Source organism: Arvicanthis niloticus, chromosome 23 (assembly GCF_011762505.2).
Source record: "Arvicanthis niloticus isolate mArvNil1 chromosome 23, mArvNil1.pat.X, whole genome shotgun sequence".
NCBI lineage: Eukaryota > Metazoa > Chordata > Mammalia > Rodentia > Muridae > Arvicanthis > Arvicanthis niloticus.
In genome coordinates this window covers 30,604,510-30,631,307 of record NC_133430.1, presented here as the reverse complement: position 1 = coordinate 30,631,307, position 26,798 = coordinate 30,604,510, and the positions used below count along the sequence as shown (strand labels likewise).

Genomic DNA, 26,798 nt, shown 5'->3' with positions numbered 1-26,798 from the left:
AAGACACACATGGTGGCATGTGCTTGTACTATCAGCCTGGGGATGCAGGTGGGAAGATTTTAGTGTTTTTTGGGCATCGGTTCATCAATCAGCCTTGGAGGAATTCTCCAGAGAACCAAAGGACAATCTCCCAACCTATTTCTAACTTATACCCATGTGTTGAGAACTCTGGACTTGTATATGCTAGGCAAATATGGGCTACCATTGCCAGTTCTGCCTCATGCAGAGGGTGTTCAGTGAACATTAGCTGTGGGTCAGCTACCAGGATGGTGCTGCACTGGGGCGGGAAACATTCCAGGGGCTTTGTTGAAGCCTCCAAAGTTTCCAGCGTCTGGAGGCAAAAGACAGTGGTCGACCTGTTCTCTGCCGCACAAACTCACTTCTGTAAGCCTCTGGGCAGGTCAAGTCTCACTTTGGTTGGCCTAGTCAAAGGCCAGCTGAGGCCACTCCCAGGGATGAGGAGCCTGGCTCGGCTTAATTACGGCTGGCAAAGCTTGGCTGCCTTCTCGTCTCTGCATCTGTTAGTTGCTTGTTTCGGCCGGATAAAAAGCACTGAAGGCTGGCCACCCCCCACAAGAGGACAGATGTGTCCCTTCTTCCAGTGCCTGCCCTGCAGCAGGAGAAGGGAGGGATTGGAATGTTAGCCTGGCTGTGTCGTGGGCAGCCAGAAGATTTATTTAGATGAATTAGAAAATATAGCAGAGGCCTGGGAAGACTCCTGCTCTATGCTTAGTACAAGTGTCCAGCTGTCAATCATTCACTTACTCTCCAAACTCCTGGATTTTTCTACTCTGGGTTGGAGGCTGGAACCTGGCAATTAAGGGCTCTCTCAGGCTGGGACTAGGAATAGGTTTGTTTGTTTCTTTCTTTTAAGTAGCTACTATATGAAGGTAGAGTTGTAGTTTAACAAACACAGCAAGAAGAATTTTTTTTTTTTGGTTTGGTTTTTATTTTTCTTCCTTTCTTTCTTATTCTCTGGTGGGTTTGTAGAATCACTAAGAGTCACTCACGTTCCTCAGTATGCTTTCTGCATGGTGGTGGAAATAGAAGGAGTGGGTAGAGTGAAGGGTGGAGGCCCCTTATTCTCAAAACCAGGGCAGAGTTGCATCTTCTGGAGGCTATGGCGTAAACCTCTTTGCAACATGCAAGTGCATACTAAATTACTCTTCTGATGTGTAGCTTGAGACATTTCTGATGTTTCAAACTAAGCTTGGGTTCTGATCCTACCTTCTCCACTGATTCAGCTACTGACTCTTTGTTTGAGAAAAGGTTTCTTTTGTGTATTCCTAGCTGTCCCGGAACTTGCTCTGTAGACCAGGCTAGACTACAACTCAGAAATTCACTTGCCTCTGCCTCCCAAGTACTGGGATTAAAGGCGTGTGCTCATTTGCCTCCAGCTTCAGCTAGTGACTTTGAACACATAATGAACCTCTGTTTCTTCATTGGTAAAATTTTGAGTGGCCAGAGATTGCAGTCATAACACATGTAAAGTATGTAACAGAATCTGAACACTGCTGTGGTCTAAGAGTTGCTTCACAAACCACATGAACACCAAACTCAATCAGACAGGAATGGTTTATTGAACGCGTACCTTAACACTGGTCAGACCAGGGGCATAGTTCAGATTTGGGTCTGAAACTATGACAACGGACATCTTTTTGTGTCAGTTTATAAAGGAAAAAAAATCCCCACAAAACCCATGAGTTCCTACGCAGGTGCAGGCAGTGCTGCCCAGGGGTCGGCTCTGACTCCAGCCATTTTAGACATAACAGTTCTTATTGACCTTTGCTCTGATGGGTCATACGTAAAGCTATGCTGGAAGGGTCAGACCACAACAAACTCAAATAATTAATAGTTTCATATACCATAGTGTGCTTATCCTGTCCCACTGTGTTCCTGGCTTCTGAGGAGACATATAATAGTTTTGAGCACTCGTGTCTGTGTCCTGGTGTTCATGGCAGGCAGAAGGGTGTGCTAAGCCAGCACCCAATGCAGAGTGGTACGGGGAACAGAATGCAAGTCTGTTTGCGGGAATCAGGGCTACAAGACACTCCTGGGTGGCCAGCACTGCATAGGGAGTGTGTGGAAGAGCATGGGAGGGGTGAGTCTGACATCAGATCCAACACAAAGAAAAAGGCGGCAGGAAGTAGGCGACAGGTTCTCCCTTTGCCTTGGGAGTAGAGCGCGCTTAGTTTAGGATTCGAGAACATTCTCTTTCAGCTCCATTGTCTGGAGCAAAGTGGTTCAGATCCAATAGAGTCAACCAGAGAAGCTGTGCAAATGAGCACTGGAAGAACTTACAGAGGGAGTCAGCAAGCCAGACTACTGCCCAGCGTTGCTATGGGGGTTTGATACTCCAAATGTAGTTAGTGTTGAAAGCTTTTAAGGGAGCCGGGCAGTGGTGGCTCAGGCCTTTAATCCCAGCACTTGGGAACCAGAGGCAGGTGGATCTCAGAGTTTGAGACAAGTCTGGTTTATAGAGTGAGTTCCAGGACAGTCAGGGCTACACAGAGAAACCCTATCTCAAAAAAAGAAAGAAAGAGAGAGAGAGAGAGAGAGAGAGAGAGAGAAAGAAGAAGAAGAGGAAGAGGAAAAGGAAGAGGAAGAAGAGGAAGAAGAGGAAGAAGAGGAAGAAGAGGACAGGAGGAGGAGGAAGAGGAGGAGGCGGCGTCGGCTCTAAGTAGTCTTGGCCATCAGCACCTTGACTCTAGCCAATGCATATATGGAGAAGTCTGTACAGAAACAGAGCATGCGGCTGGTAGAATGACTTCATAGTCTTACTCTTTGTAATATTGGTCATGGTGTAACTTTTTATTGTAAATGAATAATTGTTGGATTAGTGTTCCTCACCTACATGGAGACACTTCTATGAAGGCAGATGTGCCAGCATACTCCAGAGATCTGAAAATAGAGCACATATTTAGCAGATCCTTGTGGAATGAACAGGTGAGCCTGCTAGGCACTGTTAGAAGAGTATGCAACTCAACTCTTTTGCGTTTATCCACAGGGAGACAACCCTGGTAGTGTATATCATGACTCTGGTGGGCATGGTGGTATACACATTCACCTTGAACCTGAACCATTTGTGGGTAGTATTCATCACTGCTGGCACACTGGGGTAAGTTCCACGTTTGACTTATTTAATTGAGAAATACATCCCCTGGTTCCTAGAGTGGCCTGTAGCCTAGGATACAATGCATATTCCTTTTGCTGCCTCCTCACTGGCCTCAGGAGATGTGGAAATGGTGTTGAAGCATGCCTTCAATGCCATCACCCAGGAGGCAGAGGCAGGCAGATCTCTGTGAGTTTGAGGGCAGCCTGGTCTACATGGTAAGTTACAGTTTCCTACACAGCTAGGGCTATGTAGAGAGACTTTGTGTCAAAAACCATAAACAAAACAAAAACTGAGTCACAGGTAGCTGGGCTGTCCTGTTGGGATGGAGCCTTCAAGACATCTGAGATTCCAGGGACTGTTTAGTGGCTCTGGGTCTAGGGCATTAGAGCACAGGCATGCTCTGAGCTTCTGTCTCCTCATCTAAAAATGAAACCAAGTGTGGCCAACTTTGGAGGGTGGTTGTAAGGAATGAGAGATCACAGGGTATGCAGACACAAGGGAGCATGGTGCTGGTGGAAGGAACTGGCATCCTCAGATGTGTCAGGTGACAAAATACACAGAGCCACAGGCATTTTTTAGAGACTTTGCTGGGCTCCACCTCCCAGCCATTTTCCCTCAGGCAGTATGAGCCCGGCTCTGAAAGTGTGTGAGAGGTGGATACCTGGCTGTCAGTGCTTCTTGACCTCCTACTGGGGAGGAAATAAAGAGAACTCCAAACTCCTCCTCCTAGGTTCCAGAGGTCCAAGGTGATGTATGATGTAGCCCATGTCCAGGGATTTCCCCTTCTAACTCAGGACCTGTGGACCTGGGACACATACTCACAACTGAAACTGAAACACACAGGCACTCTTGTCCCTTCCATAAATGCTAATGTGTCATTGCTTGCTGGAGGGAAGAACATGGGAGACATTAGAGACCCACTGAGCACAAGGCCTAGATGTCCGCAGAGAGCTCCCCATTTTACATAGACCACTGTAGAGGCTGGACAGATAACCTGCTGGGAAGAGAAAAGCAGGGGAGGGAGAGGGGGAGGGAGGGAAGGAGTCTAAGGGGGAGAGGAGGGCTCCTAATTTTGTTCTGGAGGTGCTCCATTGCCTTGCTCTCTGGGTTTGGACTTTAGCTTCTTCATGACTGGCTATCTGCCCCTGGGGTTTGAGTTTGCTGTGGAGCTCACATACCCAGAATCTGAAGGTGTGTCATCTGGCCTCCTCAACGTGTCGGCACAGGTAGGATCCTGTTTTTTTTTTTTTTTTTTTTTTTTTTCTTTGCTTCTTGCCTTGCTGTGATCCTGTAACAGTATGGCATCTTAATCCTCCCATGGTCTACTCGATTGAGCCGGTTCCCTGCCTTATGTATTTCCAGGTATTCGGGATCATCTTCACCATATCCCAAGGCCAGATTATTGACAACTACGGAACCGTGCCTGGGAACATCTTCCTGTGTGTGTTCCTTGCCCTTGGATCAGCTCTAACAGGTGAGTGGTGGTCGGAGAGCCCGATGAGGCTCAGGCAACTTGTGGGATGTCGGCACCTGTGTGTTGACCGATGATTCTAATGGGTAGATGAGAGGGCTTGGTGGATCTGTTTGAGATGGGTTAGTGGCTTTTGGCATCAGATAGCCCATGTTTGATGTTGACTGCCACAGCTTATACAAGTGGACCAGGCTCTGGGGCCCCTAGTTTCCTAATTTGTATACTGAGGGTTTGTGGGTGGTGGTTAGTATGTATAAAGTCCCTTTTAAAGAGATCCTTAGGTGACTGCCAGTGTCATCATTGGTTTCTGCCTCTCAAGCACAGCCTTGCCTTGGTGTGATGATGCCAGCTCTATCCTGATGTTCTTCTTCTTCTTTTTTTAATGTATGTTGAATACACAGTCCTGTTGTCTTCAGACACACCAGAAGAGGGCATCAGATCCTATTACAGATGGTTGTGAGCCACCATGTGGTTGCTGGGAATTAACTCAGGATCTTTGTAAGTCTCCTGATGTTCTGATATAGGATTGGAATAGTGGTGATCCTTAGAGAAACGAAGATTCCTCCTGTTATGTGACCTTGACCAGTGGATTGGCTTGATGACTTTGCTTTGACGCTCTACTTTTTTTTTTTTTTTTTTTTTTTTTTTTTTTATCAGCTTTCATTAAGTCAGATCTTCGGAGACAGAGGGCGAACATGGATATTCCTGAGACTGTGAGTGTGTGCGAGCTTGGTGCGGGTAGGATCTGGGTCTTAAGCCATTGATAAGGATGTAGTAACACAGGCAGGGCTTACAGGAGCTCCCAGAAAAACTGGTTTTTGTGGGAACTGTGTGACAAGCTCACCACTCATAAACATGGCATCCAAAGAATTTCCTCAGTGGGTGTCCTGTACTGCTCTTATTTCTTAGAATCTTCTTCCATTTTCTTTTCTTTCTTTTTTTTTCTTTTCTTTTTTTTTTTTTTTTTTTTTTTTTTTTTTTTTTTTTTTTGTTTTTTTTGAGACAGGGTTTCTCTGTGTAGCCCTGGCTATCCTGGAACTCACTCTGTAGACCAGGCTGGCCTCAAACTCAGAAATCCGCCTGCCTCTGCCTCCCAAGTGCTGGGATTAAAGGCGTGCGCCACCACCGCCCGGCCCATTTTCTTTTCTAAATTTTTCAAAAGATTTATTTTTATTTTATGTGTTCTGAGTATTTGCCTGCTTGTACATACGTGTTCCATGTGCATGCCCAGAGACCACAGAGGCCAGAAGAAAGTATCATATTCCTTGGAACTGGAATTGCAGGTGCTTTTGAGCAATCATGTAGGTGCTGGGAACCAGACATCAGTCTTCTGTAAGAGCAACCAGTTCTCTTAACCACTGAGCTGCTTCTCCTTGTCCATCTTTGACTTTCAGCCAGCCTCCAGTCTCCTTTGGTGGTTCTCAGAGCATTATCATTACTAACACAAACTGCTAAACAGCATCTCCTCTTGTGATCCTGAACTAAGTTTTGGGTCCTTGGCTTCACTGCTATAAACTTGGTGTCTGTGACTCTCAAGGGAACATAAGCACCTGGATTGACTACCCTGTGACGGTATTGGTGATCGCCTCATCATAGGCAGAGTTATGGGGATGGAGCCCACAGGTTGTCAGAAGACCTCTAATAAAAGGGCAAGTCAAGAAGCAGGAGCTGGTGGCAGTGGGGGGTGGGGGTGGAGTGGGACCAGGGTTATGTTCTAGAACAGAAAAGTGTTTCTCATCTGCCCATATCAGCTGGAAACCACTTTAGCCAAAATGATAGGCTAAAGTCTGAGTGGGAAGCTCAGTGGCAGAGTGTTTACTTAGTATTCCCAGAGCCGGCCTTCAGTCCCAGCATGGAGGAGGAGGCAGGGTCAAGGGAGGAGGAAAGGAATTGGGAGTGTGAGGAACCAAAGTAGGATATTTGTTTTGTTTTACACACACACACACACACACACACACACACACACACACACACACACACGCAATCAAATTCATTACAAATACAATACCATCCTTCATAGAAAAAAAAATGAACATAGCATGTATACAAAAGTCTTTAAATCATGTCATAATTCTATCATCTAGAAACGTTATTTGCCATATATGCATGGAAACGCACATACACATATATGTGAATACACACACTCCCCCCTTTCATGTGTATGCATGTTTGCTTATGTGTGGTTGGGTATGTGCCTGCATGTAGAGACCCATGGTTGGTGTCAGGACTCTTCCTTGTTCATCTTCTACCTTCTTCACTGAAGCAGACTATCTAGCTGAACCCATCCTCGTGCATATAGCTAGTTTGGTTAGCCAGGTTGTTCTGGGGAATCTCGACTCCACTTTTTGTTGCATGAATTACAGGTGGGTTACCATGGCCACCCAACATTCGACTGGGGTCTAGGGATCTCGACTCATGTCCTTATGCTGATCCGGAGAGTGCTTTAACCATTGAGCCAGCCATCTCTTCAGCCTTGGCTTTTTGGTTTGTTTTTAGACATCATCTTATTATTTATCTGTGGCTAGTACAGAACTTACTACACAGCCCAGGCTGGCCTCAAACTCAGGATTGATTCTCCTGCTTTAGCCTCATGAGTGCTGGGACTACAGGTATGAGCTACCACACCTGGCTGGGTTTTGTTTTGGGCTTTGTTGTTTGATTGGTCTTTGTCTCTCTCTCTCCCACTTTCTCCCTCCCTCTCCCCCCCATGTCCTTCCTTCCCCTCCTTCTCCTTCTTTAAATAACTCTATTCTAATTACTAATTACAACACTCCAAGGCTACCAGTTTTCCACAATGTACTTTTGATGACTTCATAGTCTTCTTTAATATGAGGAAGCCATAATTTATTGAACAATTTTCTGTTTGGACATTTAAAGTATTTATGATTGTTATAAACACTACTTTAATTCGTGGCTGGTTAACTCACTTGGTTTGAGTGAGTGGTGTTAATATAGTGGGGGAGGGGTTATCTCTGTGACCACCACACCCTGCAGACTGATAATGACCTGTGGGAGGCAGGAAGGCAGTTTGGTTTGGCACAACTAAGAGCCAGGTGTTGGTTTAAACTTGGGGAGTCTAATTCTGAGTAGTTTATTTTAGACATTTTATAATCACAGAACATTTTGGAGTAAACTTTCCTGGTGGTAGTTAACTCAATCCTGTGTATATAACAAAACATATAAATCTCCTGGAGGAACAAAGTAAGCTAAAGATCAGAGGTGACTACATTGAAACTCTTGGTAAAGTCCATGTGACACCTTCCATAAAGATGGGTTCTATAGATTAACTGAGAAAAACAAGCTTAGATAAGGGTCTAGGGAGAATCCAATGAGGGTCATAAAGGTCACCAGGCTATTAACCACACCCACCCCCAGCTTTCTGGGAAGATCAGGCTAAGCATCTCTCCCTTGGAAGGGATAGCCCTGCGTGGAAGGAGCAACCTTCCTGGTTCCCCTAGCGCTCATCGGTAAACACATAGCCCCCCGTGCCTCCTACATTATAACAAACAGGCTAGGGATTAATATGATGGAAACTGGGTTGCTATGCTAAGTGTACAGTGTTTCCTGGGAAAATGGATCAGCTGTCATGCAGTTTTAAAAAAAATTTACGGGTTGCTAACTCCTTTGGAAAGAGGCAGCCAATTCTATCAGCGTTCCTTCAGTAGTGTACATGAGTGCCAAGGCTGGGCATTTATCACTTTGAAAAACCTTTGCCCATTTTCTAAGGCAAACTTTTCTGTAGGAAGTGCTTTGGGCATTCAAGGCGATGTGCTGGCTCGAAACTGAGAATCTCTCTCGTTCTCTGCTGTTTGTATTCTGAAGTCACATTCTAGAGTTGGCAGGCAGTAGATAGCAAGGGGGAGGAGCCCATAACAGAGTGTTTACTGGGAGACAGGGGAAGCCTAAGTCAGGAATGCTGTTATCTAACCCCGTGTGAAGAGCAAAGGCCACCCTGGACATGGGCTTTCACTGTGCTGTGTTTAAAGAGACAGGATGACTTAGAATACTTCTCCTAGTAACTCTGGGAATAGGTGTCTGTAAAAACATAGATTCTTGGTGAAAACATTTTTCAATTGGAACTGTGACTTTTGTGTCATGTGACATGAGATTCTGCTGTATTTAAGTTGGAAGATAAAGGCAAATAAGAAATGTAAATAAGATATATTTATATATTACATATGAATATGTATTATATACTAATACTATAGTGCCCCAGTTTAATAGTTTAATTCCCAGCAACTCAGATCCTGTAACTCCAGCTTCAGAGGCTCTGAGGCCCTCTTCAGGGCCTGCACTCACTTGAACATACTCTCATAAACACAGAGACACAAACACACACACGCACACACACTTTGTAATCAGTTACACTCTACACTTCACATCTACAGACGATATGTATATTTCCATCTTGCTTACTTTTTCAGTTGTAAAACTCCACTCTTGTTGGAGCCAGATCCTTGTATATCAATTCCATTTGTTAATCAAATGAGTTGTTGGCTCAATCTCATTGAGTGTAGAATATCAGAGGCAGCACTGAATGGGACTAGGTACCTTAAGTCCCTGTAATAGTACTCACCCATGCTGTACCCTTGTGTTTTGGCCCTCACTGGTATCTGTAGGTACTTGGAATTAAGGGTAGGTCAGAGTCATGCTGGGGCTGACAGGAAGGAGGCTACAGTGGTCAGGGCATCCTTTTTCTGGAGCCCTGATCATTATCTGCTCTGTGGCACTCAGAGTTACTCAGAGACTTGGAGATAAACATATTGTCAGAGCCCAGCAAGGACAAGGCATACATCAGGTCTGGTTGCAGCTGCCCATTCTGTATATCAGTGAGATACTGTTTAGGTAGAGAACCTAAGGACAGGATGAATGACTTGACTTTGACTATGAAACCTTGGGTTTCCAGCACCTAGTCAGTAGGGCTGCATCTTTCCTAAGTGATTTCTGAGGGTGATTTTGAGGTGGGGGCTTTAGAGGAGGCAGGCATGTGTACATTTTGTGTGTGTCAAATGCAGAGCGTGACCCAAGTCAGCTCTGAGTTGTCTGAATGGGGTTTAGTAACAGCTGAGGCAGATCTAGTGCCAAGAGGCCTGTAAGGTTGAGAATGAGAAAGGCTAGTTACTACAGCTGTGGCCCTTGCCATGGACGGGACCCAAGCATTCCTAGGGACAAAAGCAGTTTGTCCAGCTGGCATTGCCTCTGGCTTGGCCCTGCATACCCTTCTCTGGGCTTGGAGCAGTGCTGGCTCTGTAGTAATGTCTGTGTTCAAGGCACTTTTGGCAATTAGAAAACAAATGCCCAAGTTGGCAATATGCACCAGGGTCCCCACAGGAGAATTTCCAGGCCATACTTAATCCCAAACCCACTTAACCAAGTGTGAGCCAGGAGACTTCCTGTAAATGAACTCCATGTCATCCTTCCCCAGAGAAGCCATGTCCAAATGGGCACCCTCCAAAAGCTTCTGCAGTGTTTCTCTCTCTGAATATGGGTAACTGCACAGCCATGGGGTTCAGATATACAGTTAGGTGGGGTGTCTTAAATTGCTTGAAAGGCATCCATTCCATGAACATCACGATAAACCCCATCCTGGGGGCCGCCTCCCAACGGGCTAGCTGGAGATTCTGAGGTGCCGATCTGGAACTAGGGTCATCTCAGTTGCTGACGTGGGGAGTTGAGTTTGGGGCTGTGGGAACAGGAGGCTGGCTTTGTTCCTTCTGATGAGTGGTGATGGTGGGAGATGGTGTCTGGGGGACACACTCAGGCTGGGCTGCTTGCTCGTTTCCTTGTACCTATGGGGACACTTAGTGGCCTCCTGAGCTTGTATGTGCACTGATTGGACATGGACAGGTAGTTGCTTCAGCCAGACTGGAGGTCTGTATGCTTCGATTACAGGGCTGTTTTCTTTGCCTTCTAGAAAGTCCAGGAGGAAGAGGAGGAGGAGATCAATATCAGCAAGGTACCCAACGTCGTGTCGGAGGCTCATCTCTGAGAGAGGTGCCAGAGACTCAGGAACACAGACACTCACCTCTTGGTTCCAGTTAGCTGTTACTGCCAGTACTTAGATTTTCATGGAGTAACTTTTAGAAGCAGCTGGAAGATGCGTGCTTTGCACGGCAGTGCCTAAGCCTACTGGACCCTACCTGAGAACCTGGATGGTTTACTCAGGGAAAACCTCACCTCTCCAGATGCAGACTGGATTCTGGTCCCCACTCCCTGTTAGGTCTTGGGCTAGTGTTGGGAGAGGCTGTGGAGGGTGTTGGAGTCCATCCTTGTTTGGTCTCTTGCCTTCTCTTATCCCTTTCTTCTCTCGTGGAGAATGCTTGCAAAATTATCTTAAGAAAGCTTATTCAGGATATTAACTTTTTCTAATGTCTTAAGAGCACTTCTTACTGAGAATAGGCGACCTGCTCTGCCTGAGGGTCATGAGAGGTAGCACCACAGCAGGCCTCCCATCATTCCAAGGCAGCTCTATCTGAACTCTTGGCCATGACCCCCCCCCCCCCCCAACTCTGTAGTATTTCTTTAGATTGTCTTTCCTGAGAGTCAAGGAGACTAAACACCAATAAACCAAACCAAAACTTTTTGGCTCCAAAGGAGAAACAGGTTAGAGAGGGTTCTCTGCCTAGGTGCAACCAACTGTGTGTGTGTGTGTGGAGCTCTGACTTGGGATGGGAAGGTGTTTTCCTATAAACGTGGTGCTTGCCCAGGGCCTTCTGTGTCCCAAGCCACTCAGAATATCTTCACTGGATATTGCACTGGGAAATGCAGCCATCAGGGGCTCGTGGCTCTAACCTTTATTGAAAGTTAGTTAGCCTCACTCACTCTACTCTGACACATAATAAGGCTATCTCTGAGGAGAGAGGTAGAAGGTGGCTCTTAAAATAGACATGTCTGTTTCAGTTAAACATGATCCCATGTATGTTGAGGACTGTATTTGAACAACCAAACTTTCTCCCTGCCCCTACTAGCAAGAATCCTTGTCAGATATTTTACATTTCAAAGGACTCCTTTTAGATCAATCCCAGTTGACCTCCCCCACCAGTCTGCTGGTTATACTCATGGGCTTTCTTACTGTCTTCCCAAAAGAGAAACTGGCAGCTAATTGCTCCTGTGCCTTGACCCTGGCCACGGATCTCTGTGTTGCCTGGCCATAGCATACCAGACTACCCAGTTTGCCTGCAGTACTGGGCCAGAGGGGATCTGCTTGAGTGTACACACGTGTGTTTGTGTGTGTGTGCATGTATAGACCTGAGCAGTGGATGAGAGGGAAGCAGCAGCCTGGTGGAGGGAGTGTTAGGGATGGAAGAAAGAGAGAGATGCCTTACTTTCTGTCAAGAGAAAGGTGTTTTTTCTTCAACTGTTCAAAGTGGACATGTTTACTCAATCCATTTATTTAAAAAAACATAATTTGTTATTTCCTGTTTGTAATACCAGATATTTTAAGGCAATAAAGATTTTCAAAGTGGCCTGCCTCATCATTTAGTGAGGTAGTGGCAGCTTTGGGAGGTCCCCACCAGGTTATCACCATTTCCAGAGATTGTCTGGGAGATGGCTGGGGGTAAGGGCAGGGCTTGGGGCCAGCAGAGCATCTGTGTCCTTTGTTGACAAGGGTGTAACATCCTGTTGGATTTTTAAAGAGACTTTAAAGGTTCCTGACCGCCTACATAGAAACTATAACTCAGTGGCCAATCTGTGACCCTGACTTTTCCCCGTCCTGTGTGCATGCTCGAATGTGTTCCTCCCTAAGGGAAGGTCCAGTGTTGTCTTTGGCTCTGCCTCAAAGGACACTGAAGTGTTTTGTTTGACCACCCCAGACCCACACCAGTTTGCCCTGGCCAGTATCCATAGCCTGGTTCTAGCAGTGGCAGCTTGGTGACTTTCCCTCAAAGGGTGCTCCCTCCTCGCCTTCCCCACTCTGATCTACTTAACGTCTGTAACCCAGGCTCATAGCTGTCACTTTTTCTATCTTTCTTGCCTTGAGATGTGCCCCATGCCTGTGATATTCTGGCACTTTGTTTCTTAGCAATTTTTATCTGGAGAGACCACAACTCTACTAGTCAGAGGGCAGGAGCTGAGCCCGGTTCCTAAGGAGTCTGATATTTCATAGAACATGCTAAGTGCATACTTGCACCTCATACCTTATGGACTTGCATGTCAAGACATTCCTATGATGTATGCCCAGGGAGCCACATCATCTTACACTCGCTCAGCCCCTTCTCAGGTGGTCTCCAGAGGGACCCACTTCTTAAAACAATGAAAGGATGAAGGTAATTCTTCCCGTTGAGCTGACTTTCCAGTGCCATGGGGATTTGAGGTCTGGAACTGCATTCTCTTTTGGCACTTCAAATGAAGCCAGCCTGCATCACAAGCCAGAGCTGTGCACAGCTGAAGAACAATACTAAATGAGAGCTGGAGCCTGACCAGAGCACCACCAAACCCCAGGAAGTCTACTTTTTTGGCTACAACAGCCATGGCATGTTTGCTGTTTAAAGTCAATGTAAGGCGGATTTCCCCTGTAAAGCACTGGTGCTTTCTAGGTACTTAACTAAAAACATCAGCCGTCCTCTTTACCTTTGGGAGCTACTTCCTCCTGTGACATCCCACCTCTCACAGCTACAGCCTTCGCTCTCTGCTAGCTTCACAGTTCATTCCTTCAACAGCTGCTGCTCTTTTTCTCTTAAATGCCTCAATGGCATTTAATGACCTTCAATGCTTCAAATGACCTTCTGGGCATTTGAGTCTCAGCTGAGACCTCCTAGCTCGGGGAGAGCTTTCTAATCTATTTAATTATCATCTATCTGGCTCCACCTCTTGATTCAGACACCTAGACTTATAGAATTTTGTCTGAAGTTCACGTGGCAGCATTAGTCTTGCCCAACCCTTCTGCCCTCTCTGGCTTTGACTGGCCTCAAACTCAGAGATCCATGTGCCTCGGCCTCCCAAATGCTGTGTGCACCACCAAACCTGGCCTGACCTTGCTTCTTTAAACACTCATGCAGCTGTTTGTCCTAGGCTGCTTTGATCTTTCTATATCTGTTCTTAAGAATCTGCTTCTTTGGGAAGAAAATGGGAAAGGGCCATAACTGTTGAGCTGCTGACAAGAGTCCTGAAGGTGAAGAAGCAAGAACATCAAGAACACAAGTTAGCAAGCGGACAATGAGGAGCTGGAGGCAGCCACACTTTCCAGGTCTTGATCTGTCCTACTGACAAAGTGGTGGAAAGGTGAAGCAGGCTATGATGTTCCTGTGTTGGGTAAAGAGGGTTTGGAGGGGAAAAAGATTCTTAGGAAAGGTCAAAGTACAAAGACGGACCAGAATAGAAGGTTTCCCTATTTATTATAAAATGCATTACACAAATACAACTGACCATAAGGTCTAAAAACAGCCCAGACTCTTCCAACCTTCATCCACCTGTAGATAAAAGAGGAGCCTGGGCCTGCTCATGAGGGCAGCCCTTCTCAGAAGAACTGCCTGTGCCGTGGCTGGTTCCGAGTCTTGGGTCCAGCAGTAGAAAGGAGCCCCTTGAGGCAGCCCTTGCTCGCAGCTGCTCTGGGCAGGCAGCAGCTGTGGTTTCTTCTCCCACCACACAAGTCAGATCAAGGAATGCAGAGAAACGGAGAAAAGCCAAAGACTAGAAAAGGGAGCCTGGAGGGGTTACAGATAGGGGAGGACACATTAGGGACTTCTCGGAACTCCTTCACTTCGAAGGAATAACAGAGTAGTTTTTAAATGACTCTAAATTATACATACATGTTACATATTTTTTCTTATGAATACCTTAAAAAATCTAAAAACATAAAAAAAAAAAACCAAAGATAAAAAAAAAAAAAAACCAAAAAACCCTCTCAAAAGCTTGAAGATGCTGAACCTAGATGAAGGAGCGAAGGATGCAGCTCAAAAGAAATGATTTAAGGACAGAGGGTGAATAAAGAGGATGGCGGAGGTGGAAGACATTTCAGAGCTGGCAAGGCTGGCCTCAATTCCTTTTCTTCTGTCTGGAGACTGGTTCTGCCTCTAGGTACCGGAGTCCAACTAGCATGCCCAGGATTGAGAAACCTTAAACACACAGAAAAGATTCATGGTGGACAGAAACAGCACCTTACCGGCCCAGTACACTGTCCTCTGCACCAGCCCCACCCTGAAGGGGTCTAGGGTGGCCCGGTGCTTACTTGCTACCATCAGGGGTGCCAGCACACCAACTGTGGGAGCTGCTGTTCCAAATATGAACAGTTCTGAGAGGAAGTGTCCCAAGGCGAGGAGGAATGTCCACAGCGTGATGTGATAGAGCCTGCAAGGGAACAAACAGAAATAGGAACCAAAGTTACTGCACGTTTGGTGCAGAGGGTGTCAGCTGCCGTGACACAACTGTGGTTGAAAAGACACATGTTCCTCAGATACACCCGGCTACTTAATCATATCAAGTTCTCTTCTGGAACAAAACTCAAGTTTTCTGAGGCATGGGTCAAGCAGCCACAGTGGGTGTCTAGGACTTAGCGAGGTAGAGAACTCTGCTACGGGAGACTCTGGATCGCAGTCCGGGGCAGTGCAGCAATTCTGGACTAGGCTCAGTTATGTACTCAGTGCAAACTGATGAATTCGGCAGCCTAGGGCTACCCTAGCAGGTGTCTGGCCATGTGCCAGCCCGCACTGCATGATGGAACCATGGATGAGTGTACTGAGTGGGGACTGAACAGCGTGAGGCTTTTGGAAGCTCTTACAATGCAGTTTATGTCTCGGCCTAAAATCTGGTCTGAGGAAGACACATAAGAGCCCCAAGAAGAACTTGGTCATCAGCTTTGATGACGAGGTGGTGGCTGACCACTTGGGTTTTAGATGTCTGGGTTTTTTTTTTTTTTTTTTCTTCCTTTTTTTGTCAACTATAAAAAAAAATTAGGAAACACTGCAAGAAGACGGTGAGCTGTAAGGAAGCAGAGCATGGCAAGGACTCAGCCCTGTCAGCTCTAATGTTTGGACACTTGGTTTAGATTCCTTTTTCCTGGTTTTGGGGATCAAACTCAGGGCCTTATGAATGCCAGGAAAGCATTTTGCCTCTGAGCCAGACTCCCCCAGATAGATAGATTTATATTAAAGAACTTGTGCCCATAGTCTGCCCTCTCTTCTTCTTCTGTCTTCTCCTCCCTTCTCTTTCTAAAAGAAGCAGTATTTTAAATTTGCTTTTTACCGTGCTGGTGCATGTTGGTGTGTGTGTGTGTGTGAACACAAGGTGATTCTGAATTTCCGGCCAGGGAGCTGATAAGCTCAGGATGCAAGTCAGAAGTCTATGGATCAAAGTCCTAAGCCAGAGAGGACTGGAAATAGCAAGTCAGCAATTGCAGCTGCTCTGGGTCAGAAGACAGAACACCAAACGCAGGGAAGAGCTCAGGGGATAACTTCTCTCTGATCCCTGGAACACATCAAACAGAGGCCACATCCCGAATACCTATCAGCAATTCTTCACCGTGGTAAAAGGTCCTCAAAATGATTTTGAGCCTCCAGACTTTGTATTTGCCCCGAGAGGTAGAACAGCTAGCTATTATCACTTCACAGACGGAGAGCAAGGCAATAAACCCGATTACCAACAAAACAGTGAGGAGAGAGTGTTTTCCTTCTTGACCCCAGGCAGTTTCCACTAAACCATCCTGCTTCTAAAAATATGTGTCCAATCTAGGACATGTAATTCAGTTTCAAGGTAAAAAAAAAAAATTAAAAATAAAGATGGAAAGATCAAAGGGCTAATAGTCTTGCCTCAAATCCCACTTGAGTCAGTCTTTTTCTACTTAAATTAATTGGATTTTTTTAGTATTTAGACTGCAAAATCAGTAATGAAAATCACTACCCCTTTTCCCTCAAGGAGTTGCTAAGAGACTCAGACAAGGTCAAGTAGGTGAAAGCTCCTCCTGGCAAAACCAGAGAGAAGCCATAAATACTGCTTCCTCTCTTCCCCAGATGCTGAAGGGAGGGACAGGATAAAGATTTCAGTGTGAGGTTGGCCTTTGACAGCATCACCCAGTGACTTGAGCAATGACTGTTTCTACCAAGCCAGGGGTGATTACTGCAGGGAAGAAACCTTGAGCCCCCTCTAGTGGCCAGAACTGGGTATGGCATCATCTAGACAAGATGTCTCTTCAGAGAGGCAGGATGTTTGACTCTTTCATATATATTGTGAAGCTGCTCTTGGGCAAGTTTACTGGCCCCAAGGACTGAGGCCAGGGGAGCTGCTATGAGAAGGAAGCGGCCCCCCCCAGAGAGAGAGAGAGAGAGAGAGAGAGAGAGAGAGAGAGAGAGAGAGAGAGAGAGAGAGATTGAGATTGATTGATTCTTTTCCATGGATTCCCGATTAAGGAGGAATGCACAGCAGGTGTGTACAGGACAGGGATGTAGTGGCCCAGCACTGAGCATTTATCACCGATGCTCATGTCCTTCATCTGATCCCCCAGCACTGTGAAATGACACCAAACCAAACCCTAAGACTAAACCGAGCAGGCACTTCTCTGGAGAAGAGAGGAAGCAATATTTATGGCTCCCCTCTGATTCTGCCAGTTCTTTAGTAGGAAAGGGGTGTGCTGTAATCAAGGGGTATGCCGCCAACCACTGGACAGCGCCATGCCATTTGCTATGGCCGGTTAGGCCTGTACATATTTCAGGCATGGAAGGAAGGGTTCAACAGGACTTTCATTTTCTGTGCGCTATGCTACTGCGGTAAAGTGATTCAACAGGTACCAACAGCAGGACAGGGCACGTGGGCGGAGCTGATTGTCAACAAATGGAAGCCAAAGGCCTTCTTTCCCTGACGTACGTTTTGTTGTGGATGTCAATGGCACAGAGGCAGCGAATCACTGATGACAGCAGCGTCCAGATCCCAAAGGTCCGGGCTTGGAGGCCATTCACTGTGCAGTTAAAAAGAAGCAAGAGCGGTGAGAAAGGAGGGCTGAGGTGAGCCTTGTCTTACACTAGCCTGCTTCCCTGGTGATGCACGAAAGGCAGCTGAGCCTGACCTCTCCATGTGGGTCCCTGGGCAAGGGAAGGCATTCTGAGTGCTGCTCAATCCCCTTCAGATGTCTATAGGGAATACACAGAGCTGAGTAGAAACATATAATATACCTAGCAGAACCAAAAGAGTGTTCAGACTGCTAGGAGAGACCAGACACCAGCGGCAATGGAGACGTCTTCAAGACATGGTTTTAAGAGGTCTAATATCTGCTCTATTGGGACAGAGTTCCAACCAGGATGGCTTCTTGTGTACATGGAAGTGGAAACAGGCACTATTTCTCTGGGGTTTGCTAGGGTCACCCGTTCTTGGTGGCATCACTATGATGCTATGGTGTTTAATATCTTGCCCTGAAATTTTGAGTCATTTCACTGTAACAGTGGCTCTTGACCCTGACTGCTTTCTGTATCACTTGAGGGAGCTTTATAAAATTATCAGGGTCTGTGACCAGCTACATGGTACTCTCTAGGGCTCAGTTCTGACATGAGTATTTTCTAGAAGCACCCTGTGTATAGCCAACAAGCTGAAGCACCTCATGGGTTTGAAGCGTTCAAACACCAAAAGCACAGCTAGTTCTTTTGCTGATGTGTCTCTTACAGAGTAAAAACGTTCTCTTGAACTTTAAAAAATCTTTAGTCTTTGGAAATCGCAGACAGCTCTATTAAATTCTCACCAAAGACCTTTTAGGTGGCAATGAGAAAATATTCAATACGTCAGCCATTTGGGGTTACATTCTTTAGAAACCAAGTTGATGGCTTTTCTAATGAGAAGACTGAAGAAATCCCTCTAGTGTGAGACACTCAAAACCAGACAAAGATCAAGGGAAAGTTTACATGTGTAGACTGCCTAGAGCCCTGTTCCATCCATGTATCTATCTACACAGGTTCCATGACTACCTGTGAGCAGCAACTGAGAGAAAAAAAAACAAAACAAAACAACCTTCCTGCTCACTCCTCCAGGTTCCTGACTCTCATTATATTTGAACTTTGTTCAAAATAAGGCTCAGCCTACTTAGTTTTCTTTCTACCTAGACGTTGCAGAGAAAAGAATAGGTCAGAGCCTGGATCTGGGTTAGCTATAAATGTGACAAGAGCTGTCAGCTGCTGTCATCAGGGATGTATCGCCAAGTACCCCGTGTCAACGGGGTGAACGTGCCAGCTGCAGGGGACAGATATGCAGGGAGAACTGCATGAGTAGGGAGAGGGCACTGTGAGCTGCAGGTGTGGCTCTGAGAGAGGAGCTTGGAGGGATCTGGGGAATCCACTCAGGGACTACACCTCAGTTTGGGAAGATCTTGGATGAGTAACTGTCTACCTGTTACATGGACTGATTTCTTCTGAGGGCACTGAGCTACGGTGAAAGGCTGCTTCATGACTATCTAGCAGCATTCCAGAATCAACATTGAGTCCTATTTCCTTGCTTGCCCTCATGCGAGTGCTTCTGAACATAAAACTTGTCCAACGCAGTGGCAAATGAACAGAGAGGTATCCAGAGAAGCTTAGCAAAAAGGGGCCAAGTGCTTCCTGCATGCTCTATTATTCTACTGCAGTGGCTTTCAACCTTCCTAAAGCTGCGACCCTTTAACACAGTTCCTCATGTTGTGCTGACCCTCAACCATAAAATTATGTCGTTGCTACTGTTACAACTAAAAATCATAATGTAAATCTCTAATATGCAGGATATTGGAACTGACAGCTAGGTCAGTGCTACACAGAATATGCTTCCTTACATTCTTTTCTTTTCATTATTTTAATTACTTTATTTTTGGACATAGGATCTCACCAAGTTGCCCAGTCTAGCTTTGAACTCAACCTTCTTGCCCAATCCTCCTGTGTGCTGAGGTTATAGGCATGTGCTATGATGCCCTGACAGTTTTGACTTCTTACCAAGGTTTGGCTTGCCAGTGTAGAGCTTTTCGTAGAGAAAAGTGTGGTCTCGGAAGCTCTGGAGCGTGTTCCCCATCGCTATGATGGACACCATAACCAGCCAGCTTCGTAGCACATTCAGGAAGCGGCTCATGACTCCCCTCAAAGAGAGGGCACTCTGCCTTGGAACAAAGAGGGCATACTGAAAGTTACTTCCACACCCATCACAAGCTCTCTCACCTAACCCGTGTCCCACTCATGAGGGCTGTCCTGAGTGACGACGGTAGAGCACTTCACACATTCCTCTGCTAGTCCTTCGGCCCCACCCTATTTCTTGCTACACCACTTTTATCTTACAAGATGCCTAGGAATATGTTCAGCAAACTTCTGTCAGAGGTTTAAAAAAACCGCAATGGGTGGGAATGTCAAATCTAGCGCAAAAAGACACAGCGAGAAGAAGGACAGAAGAAATGGCGGAGGACTAACATTTCTATAAGTAATCGAATGGATTTCCGGGTCAAGCCTGTGTTCCTGCCAATGCTCGGTTACTCTAGTGAGGGTGAGTGACCAACACACCTTGCAGCAAGTGGCACTGCTTTTACCTTTGTTCAAGTAATCCCCAAAGCACAGTATTGCTGTAAGTCCTGATTCCCTCCAGTTGCCTGGAATCAGTACTATGCCTTCATCTCTTCATACCATTCCCAAGTAGCTCAAGGGTGATTCAAAATGTACTCAGATACCTGCACACATCCTTTCAAATTTATAGAAGCTGTATCATGCATTTGAATGGAAGCTATGGTGTAACTGTCTGGTATTCTTAGTTTTCCTCTGCTTGGCTCCCAGACACATCATGTCTCATAAACTAAAACAATCTAAAAGACTTGAAAAAAAAAAAACCTGTCATTGCTTGGTGTTGGGCTGTGAGAAAAGCACAGTGGCTATGGCTACAGAGCACTTGTATCCTACACTTATATTTGACCTAAGTATATGACATCTTCTTCCAGTCACTCCCTACATCAGGTTAGGCGGGCACTACTAGTATTTCCACTTCACAGTGGGGGTCAGAACCAAGAGCTAAGTGATTTGCTTAGGTAACAGCTAATATGTGGCCGAGTGCCAGGGTCTGTGGACTCTGTGGCAATACTCCCTCACACAATGTTTTGACAAAGTTCTCGTCTTTTAAGAAAAATATTTACTTATTTATTTACTTATTCTGAGACAGGGTCTTACAATGTGGCTAGTCTGGAACTCTACAGACCAGGCTGGCCTCAAACTTACAGAGATCCTCCTGCCTCTTCCTCCTGAGTGCTGGGATGAAAGATGGGTGGTGCCATGTGCAGCCAAGTTCCCATTTTTTGAGGGAGCTAAAACCACCAGTAACGTGTCTGTCTTCGGCTGGGAGAAGAGCTAGGTTCTGTAGCTTTCATTTGGCTCTAGCCTTGCCGTGTCTCGAGTTCCATCAGATCTAAAGGGATCCCACAGAGACAATCTGTCATGACAGCCATCATTTTGGCTCTTCATTTATCTGTTGTCAGGCACACTGCTTAGGCCTGAAAGCTGTAAGAACTACCAGGCTTTCTTTACCACTGTGGTATAGTATGTTTCCGTATGATTCCATATTACCCAGTGCATACAGATAGCAAGTGAAGTGATGAAAAAACAACCAAAAGGGGGTCCAGGAGAAAAAGGGTGGACCCAGAGGAAAGAGGTCTCAAACGGACTGTCCCAGTCTAGAAATGATGGGGTATGGTCATCCTCACAGGCACTTACAGAGTATGCCAAGATCTACTTTTCTTTACTTCCTCCTCTCACCACCAGCTTGGGTTAGTTAAAAAGCTGCGTGGCACTTGCACGCAACTCTCTCTCTCCCCCTTCTCTCTCTGTCTCTCTCTCTTACACACACACACACACACACACACACACACACACACACAGAGAGAGAGAGAGAGAGAAGTTACACCTTCCATTTCATGGATCTTAGAAATCCCAGAGCTAATGAAGGCACACCAAAGCATTTCTGTACTGCTCTACCAAATTCATTAAGCCCATTTCCCTGGAGTTTTGAGGTAATGGGAGGGGCGGGGTTTACAACATTTATTCCCCAATTTCGTCCTTGTCCAATTCAGCATGGACGCAATACTAATTAACAATCAATAAAGGCAGATTTCTATCCTAGCTCCACCACTCAGCTCTGGGGGTTCAGACAAGTCAGTAAGACTCTAGAGACTCGGTTTTTCTCATGCGTAAAATGGGGGATATAAACATCTATCTCGAGGGTTACCCGATAATTACATGAGAAAAAGTGAAAGGTCGTTGAGGAGCTAGTTCATTACGACTGCCTGTTCACTTATTCATCCCCAGAATTTACCAAATCATCTCCATTTTCTTAGTACCCCACCCCCCCACCCCCCTTTGGACACCGTTTCTAGACTCCTCCACCACCTCCCCCGGTAGCTTTCCAGGCCACCCCCATTTTCCTAAATTTTGCAGATAGTTTTACTCAGGTGCAACACGAATGTCTACATCCCACTCCAAATTCTCCTACCTGACGACCTAGTACTACTGCAGCAGTATCAGCAGCATCAGCAAACCAGCTCCCCCAGGACAGCTCCGGTCCCAAGTCCACCTGGGCCACTTGTTCCCGCCCCTTCCCTCAGCCCAGCTCCAGGATTGGATCGTTCTTGTCAGTCCTCACTCTGATTGGCTAGGCTGGTTCAATTCGAGCAGGCGATAGGGAGTGAACCCCTTTGCTGCCAATCAGCAGTTGCGGCCGCCTGAGCCTCTCCCTGCTGCGCTGCTCACGCGGCTCGCTGTCGAGTGTGGCGGAACTCTGAGTTTGGAGTCAGTCTTTTAGGGGTGGGGAAAACGCAGAGAGAAAAGGAACCAAGAAACCTTCTGGTGGCAGCTTGGCTTGGCTCTGGCGCCTGAGCGCGCCGTGGTGACGCCATCCGTCAGCGCCCGCAACCGAGCGTTGTTCGCGCCGCTGGCGGGCGCCTGCGCAGTGGCTCCGAGCGGGCGGTTGCTTGTTGGTTGTTGTAGTAACGGGGGAAGCAGCCTTCGGCGGCTGCGTTGATTCCGGCTGGGGAAGGAGGAAGGAGGTGAAGCAGAGCGTGGTCCCCGCCTGCCGGCCCCGAGCCGTGAGAAGATGAGACAGGTAAACGCCTGCGCCGGCGCGCTCCGGAGAGGTGCGCTCCAGGGCTAGGCGGGCGCCGCCGCGCTTCCCTCCGAGCTTCGGAGCAGCTGTTGGCTTCCGGGCGTGCTGGGCAGAAGCGCTGCCGCAGAGTCGCCGCGTCCTTGCCTGCGGAGCTGCCTGGGGTTGGGGTGTGCTGGGGTGGAGCTGGTAGCAGGTCCCTGTAGGGGCAAGGACTTCCTTAGATACAGTGTCTGTGATCTTCTGAGCATCGGTCTCGTTCTGCTCTTCAGGGAGCCAAGGAAAGGTGGTCATCCCTTTCTGCCTGAAGGTTTTATTTTAACTTACAAGGCTCTCAAGCATTTTGGGCAAGATTGAGAAGTTCCTCTAGGAGTCACCCGAAAAGAATCATTGAGGTTGTTAGATAATTTCTCATTTCTGCTGAAGATGTGTAGGGTCGGGGTTAGTTGCTGTTTGCTGCAGTTGCTTTGTTTTTCTTATCGTATATGTAAATGCACAGACAAGCAAAAGCTTGGAAAAGTGCCATGAATTGATGATCTTTGAGTAGTGACACTACGGTTGAGCGTTTTTTCCTATACCTTTCTATTTTCTCAATAACGAACATGGAAACTTTTCTTCCATGGGAAGTGTTTGAAGTTAAGAAGCGGAGAGTTGGAAATTTCCTATTTTATGTGTCTACTTGAGATCCGGATTAAAATTTTGTAATTTTTAAAAAAGTAACAGTAATTATAGTGTATTTGACTTTTCTTTTCCCCAGCTATTTTTATGTGATCCCTGCCAAGAAGAAATATTTTCACTACCCTTTTATTAATAGTTCAGGTGACTTGGTTTTCCTAGAAACATAACAGCTTACTCTGTATGCTTGTGGTAGAGTCTGTATAAATAAATATTCACAAGTGTTTTGAACCTTGGAATTTTATTTTGATCCTGATCGGATTTGTCTAGCAAAGAATTTTCTAAATGTAGACAATCAGCTATCCACTTCAGAGTGCCCCAAGGGTATCCTTTTTGGTGCTTGCTACTTTAACTATATACTACAACTCAAATTTAGTAACAGCTTTTTAGATAACAGCAGAGACAGTATCTATTTGAAAAAAAATTATTTTTTTTGTTTTGTTTGTTTTTCAAGACAGGGTTTCTCTGTGTATCTCTGGCTGTCCTGGAACTCACGCTGTAGACCAGGCTGGCCTCGAACTTGGAAATCTGCCTGCCTCTGCTTCCCAAGTGCTGGGATTAAAGGCATGCACCACCACTGCCCGGCAGAAAAAAAATTTTTTTTTTTAAACTGTGCATCATATCACACACTTTTAATCCCAGAAGAGGCAGGCAGATCTCTGAGTTCCAGGCTAGCCTGATCTACAGAGTGAGTTCCAGGACAGCCAGGGCTATACAAAGAAACCCTGTCTTGAAAAACGAAAACAAACAAACAAACAAACAAACAAGGAAAAAAATATTGATTTTTGTGGTATGTGAGATGCACTGTGAACTGTTAGAAGGTAAGCTTTTAGAGGCTGGATAATACTCAGGAGTATATTTCATCTTAAAGATCATGCACAAAATCCTGAAGTGTGCAACTGCATTGTCTTTGAAGTCTTTTGACTTTCTTACAGGAGTCTGTGCCATCCAAATTGTTTGATCCAGTGAGACTGCAAGGAAGAAAGGTCTCTGAGGCCTCTGTCTGCTGACTGTATGACAGACCCCAAGGGAAATGCCAGTTGTGATGGCCCGGGACCTGGAGGAGACAGCATCATCCTCAGAGGATGAGGACCTGGTAAACCAAGAGTAAGTGACAGACAGCAGGCCCTTAGGATGGGACTAGTTTCTGTTGTTCACCTCCAGGTTCCCTTCTTTGCTATTGCCCGGCTCTAGTTCCATCTGTGATTGACGTCAAGATCACATTCACTTCCCATCATCTGTCAGAAATGCATTTCCAGGCCTGTGAGTGAGTATCAGCTTTAGATGGTGTGAAGTGCAGGTAGGAGCTCAGGTGAACTTGTTCGTTTTTTTTCTTCTACTTTGTTTTTGAGGTGGGGGGGGGGTCTCTCATTTCTGTTGCCATGCTCTCACTACATCTGGCTCTCTGTATGTGTATGTGTGTGCACGCACACGCACATTTTTGAAGATTTATATGTGCCTGCTTGCGTTTTGCGCACCATGGGCGTGCAGGTTCTTGAGGAGGTCATGGTGCATGGGATCCCTTGGAGAGCTGCATTATAGAGATCATGGCTGCTTGATGGAGTGCTGGGAAATGAGCCTGGCTTCTCTGCAAGAGCAAGAAGCTCTCTTGAGCCAGCCCTCTAGTCCTTGCAGTTGGCTTTTCTTGTGGGTTTTGGAGGATTGAACTAGGGGCATCAGGCTTACAAGCAAGTACCTTTACCTGTTGTACCATCTCCCAGCTCTTAACAGGTGAACTTAAAAAAAAATTTTTTTTTCACATGGTGCAATGCAGATGTGGAAGTCAGAGGACAGCTTTCTGGAGTCTGTTCTCTCCTTCCACCATGTGGGTCCTGGGAGTTGAACTCAGGTCCAGCGTGGTGGCAAGCACTTTTATCCATTGTGTCGTCTTGTCAGCCTTGTGTTAGGTTAACTCTTGACCAGAGCTTCTAATAATTTGAACATTTTGTAGATTGGTGAAACGTTAAGTTCTTAAGCTCTGACCTTGACTGTATGAGTTTTCTCCAAAGCTTTTACAGCTGTAGAACGGTGCTGCTGTGAAGGGCAGGCCACACACGGCAGCACCTCCATGAGGATCCTCTGGTGAGGAGGGTACTAGCGCTCTGCAGCCTGGGCCGTGTTCATCGAACCACAGGGGCTGGCTCTGAGCTCTTTTAGGTTGAGAGTCAAGGTCGTTCATTGACTGTTGGGTCCTCATCATGAAAATGATTAACAGGGCCAAGTGTAGCTCCTAGAGATGGTAGAGCAGCTCATTCAGTAGGCAGACTGAGAGAGTTTTGATTTAAAAATGTTATTTCCACAGTATTAGACTCACAAATATCAAAGAATCTTCACTTTACAGAGAGGAGATGTATTGTGATTCGGACTTAGCTCTCCAAGTTTTGGAGAGTTTTACTTGACATGGAAGAGAAAAGCTGACTTAATGTTTAGATGGGCTTATCTAATTTGTTTATATATAAATGTAAGCTTTCATATATGTATTCTGTACCTTCATCCTCTCCTTCCACTCCCCCTCCTCAGATTCATGGCTTCTTCTTTTTTTAATTATCCTTATATAAATGTATAGAAGTGTGTGCATTTGTAAACAAATAAATACAATCTGGAGGCCAGGGTGGCCTGATGCTCACTAGGTATCCTAGGCTGGCCTCCTGTGTAGCAGTCCTCCTGCCTCAGCTTCCTGATTACTTGGGATTACAGGTATGAATGAACCACTGTTCTTAGCTTAAGCGGTTTCTCAGTCCTTTAGAATATATACTCTAGAACCTGAGGAACTTCCAGCCTATTTTGAAAAGATGTGATTAGGTTCAAAATCTATAATACACCTGAAATTACTTGATAAAGTTGTGAAGCATGCTATAATATAATGTCATGTCAGGCATAGTTCTTACTAGCTAATGCATTCATGGTAGACTGTGTAAGGTAGAAGGTTATGTTAATGTTATTTGAGAAGTAGTTAAAGCGTTAAGTTTTGAGGAAAGGCTTATCATCATTATTTCATAGCAAGCAGTGACTTGACAGTATATTTGGGTCACTCTTTTTCTGATAATTAAGTGGGTAATTCCCTCTGGTTACTCTGCCTCATGTGCCATTTTCCTTTCAGTGTACTGCCTTTTACTGGTTTTAGAAAGTATTTAATGCCAACCAAGATTGATCTTTTACTCTTGTTTTTCCTTCTTTTTTTTCTAATTTCTGAGTAGTGACTTAGATAGTGAACACAGATAATCCAGTATAACTCTGACTGTTGCTTATATTCATAGTTGAAAAATGCTAATTTTCTAGTAGATTTCCTAACCCTTATGTAAATTCATGGAGTTTTTGCAGACTTCTACAATGGATTTTTCAGTTACTCTTGTTTCGTCAGCTCATGGACTTGTCTCTGGGAGACTGGCTTTCTACTCTGGGAACCTGAGTTAGGGTTTCCGATGCTGCAATGAAACACCAAGACCCGAAGCACATGGGGAGGGAAGAGTTCATTTAGTTACATGTCCAGATCCCTGTCAGTTATGAAGGGAAGTCAGGGCAGGAGCTCAGAGC

The 26,798-nt window shown here is 45.9% G+C and overlaps 3 protein-coding genes across 15 annotated transcripts in view; 2 read left to right on the top strand and 1 right to left on the bottom strand.

Annotated features, from left to right (window-relative positions):
* Flvcr2 (FLVCR choline and putative heme transporter 2) overlaps positions 1–12,051 on the top strand; it is a 63,074-nt gene extending 51,023 nt beyond the window's left edge. The window contains exons 6-10 of the mRNA XM_076921620.1: positions 3,008–3,118; positions 4,236–4,341; positions 4,478–4,589; positions 5,244–5,299; positions 10,501–12,051. Coding sequence (XP_076777735.1) covers positions 3,008–3,118; positions 4,236–4,341; positions 4,478–4,589; positions 5,244–5,299; positions 10,501–10,575 — 460 coding nt within the window. The 3' untranslated portion in view covers positions 10,576–12,051. The remainder of the gene's footprint in view (positions 1–3,007; positions 3,119–4,235; positions 4,342–4,477; positions 4,590–5,243; positions 5,300–10,500) is intronic.
* Positions 12,052–13,904: 1,853 nt separating this feature from the next.
* Erg28 (ergosterol biosynthesis 28 homolog) lies at positions 13,905–22,171 on the bottom strand. 4 transcript variants are annotated; one of them, XM_076921623.1, is made up of 6 exons: positions 21,984–22,171; positions 20,717–20,903; positions 19,460–19,620; positions 17,382–17,472; positions 14,755–14,873; positions 13,905–14,641 (listed from the first exon to the last, which is right to left on the bottom strand). In XM_076921623.1, exons 2-6 carry the CDS (start codon positions 20,788–20,790, stop codon positions 14,562–14,564), a joined length of 525 nt encoding a protein of 174 aa, XP_076777738.1. In that variant the 5' UTR covers positions 20,791–20,903; positions 21,984–22,171; the 3' UTR covers positions 13,905–14,561. The 4 variants fall into 4 exon arrangements, with proteins under 4 accessions (XP_076777738.1, XP_076777741.1, XP_076777739.1 ...); XM_076921626.1 differs by having other exon boundaries at positions 19,460–19,616; XM_076921624.1 differs by lacking the exon at positions 20,717–20,903.
* Positions 22,172–22,250: 79 nt separating this feature from the next.
* Positions 22,251–26,798, top strand: part of Ttll5 (tubulin tyrosine ligase like 5) — a 235,626-nt gene continuing 231,078 nt past the window's right edge. For 9 of the 10 annotated variants that reach the window (XM_076921610.1, XM_076921611.1, XM_076921608.1 and 6 more), the window contains exons 1-2: positions 22,453–22,592; positions 24,200–24,371. In XM_076921610.1, coding sequence (XP_076777725.1) covers positions 24,298–24,371 — 74 coding nt within the window. In that variant the 5' untranslated portion in view covers positions 22,453–22,592; positions 24,200–24,297. Of the gene's footprint in view, positions 22,593–24,199; positions 24,372–26,798 lie in introns of all 10 variants that reach the window. The other variant, XM_076921612.1, reaches the window with a different exon arrangement.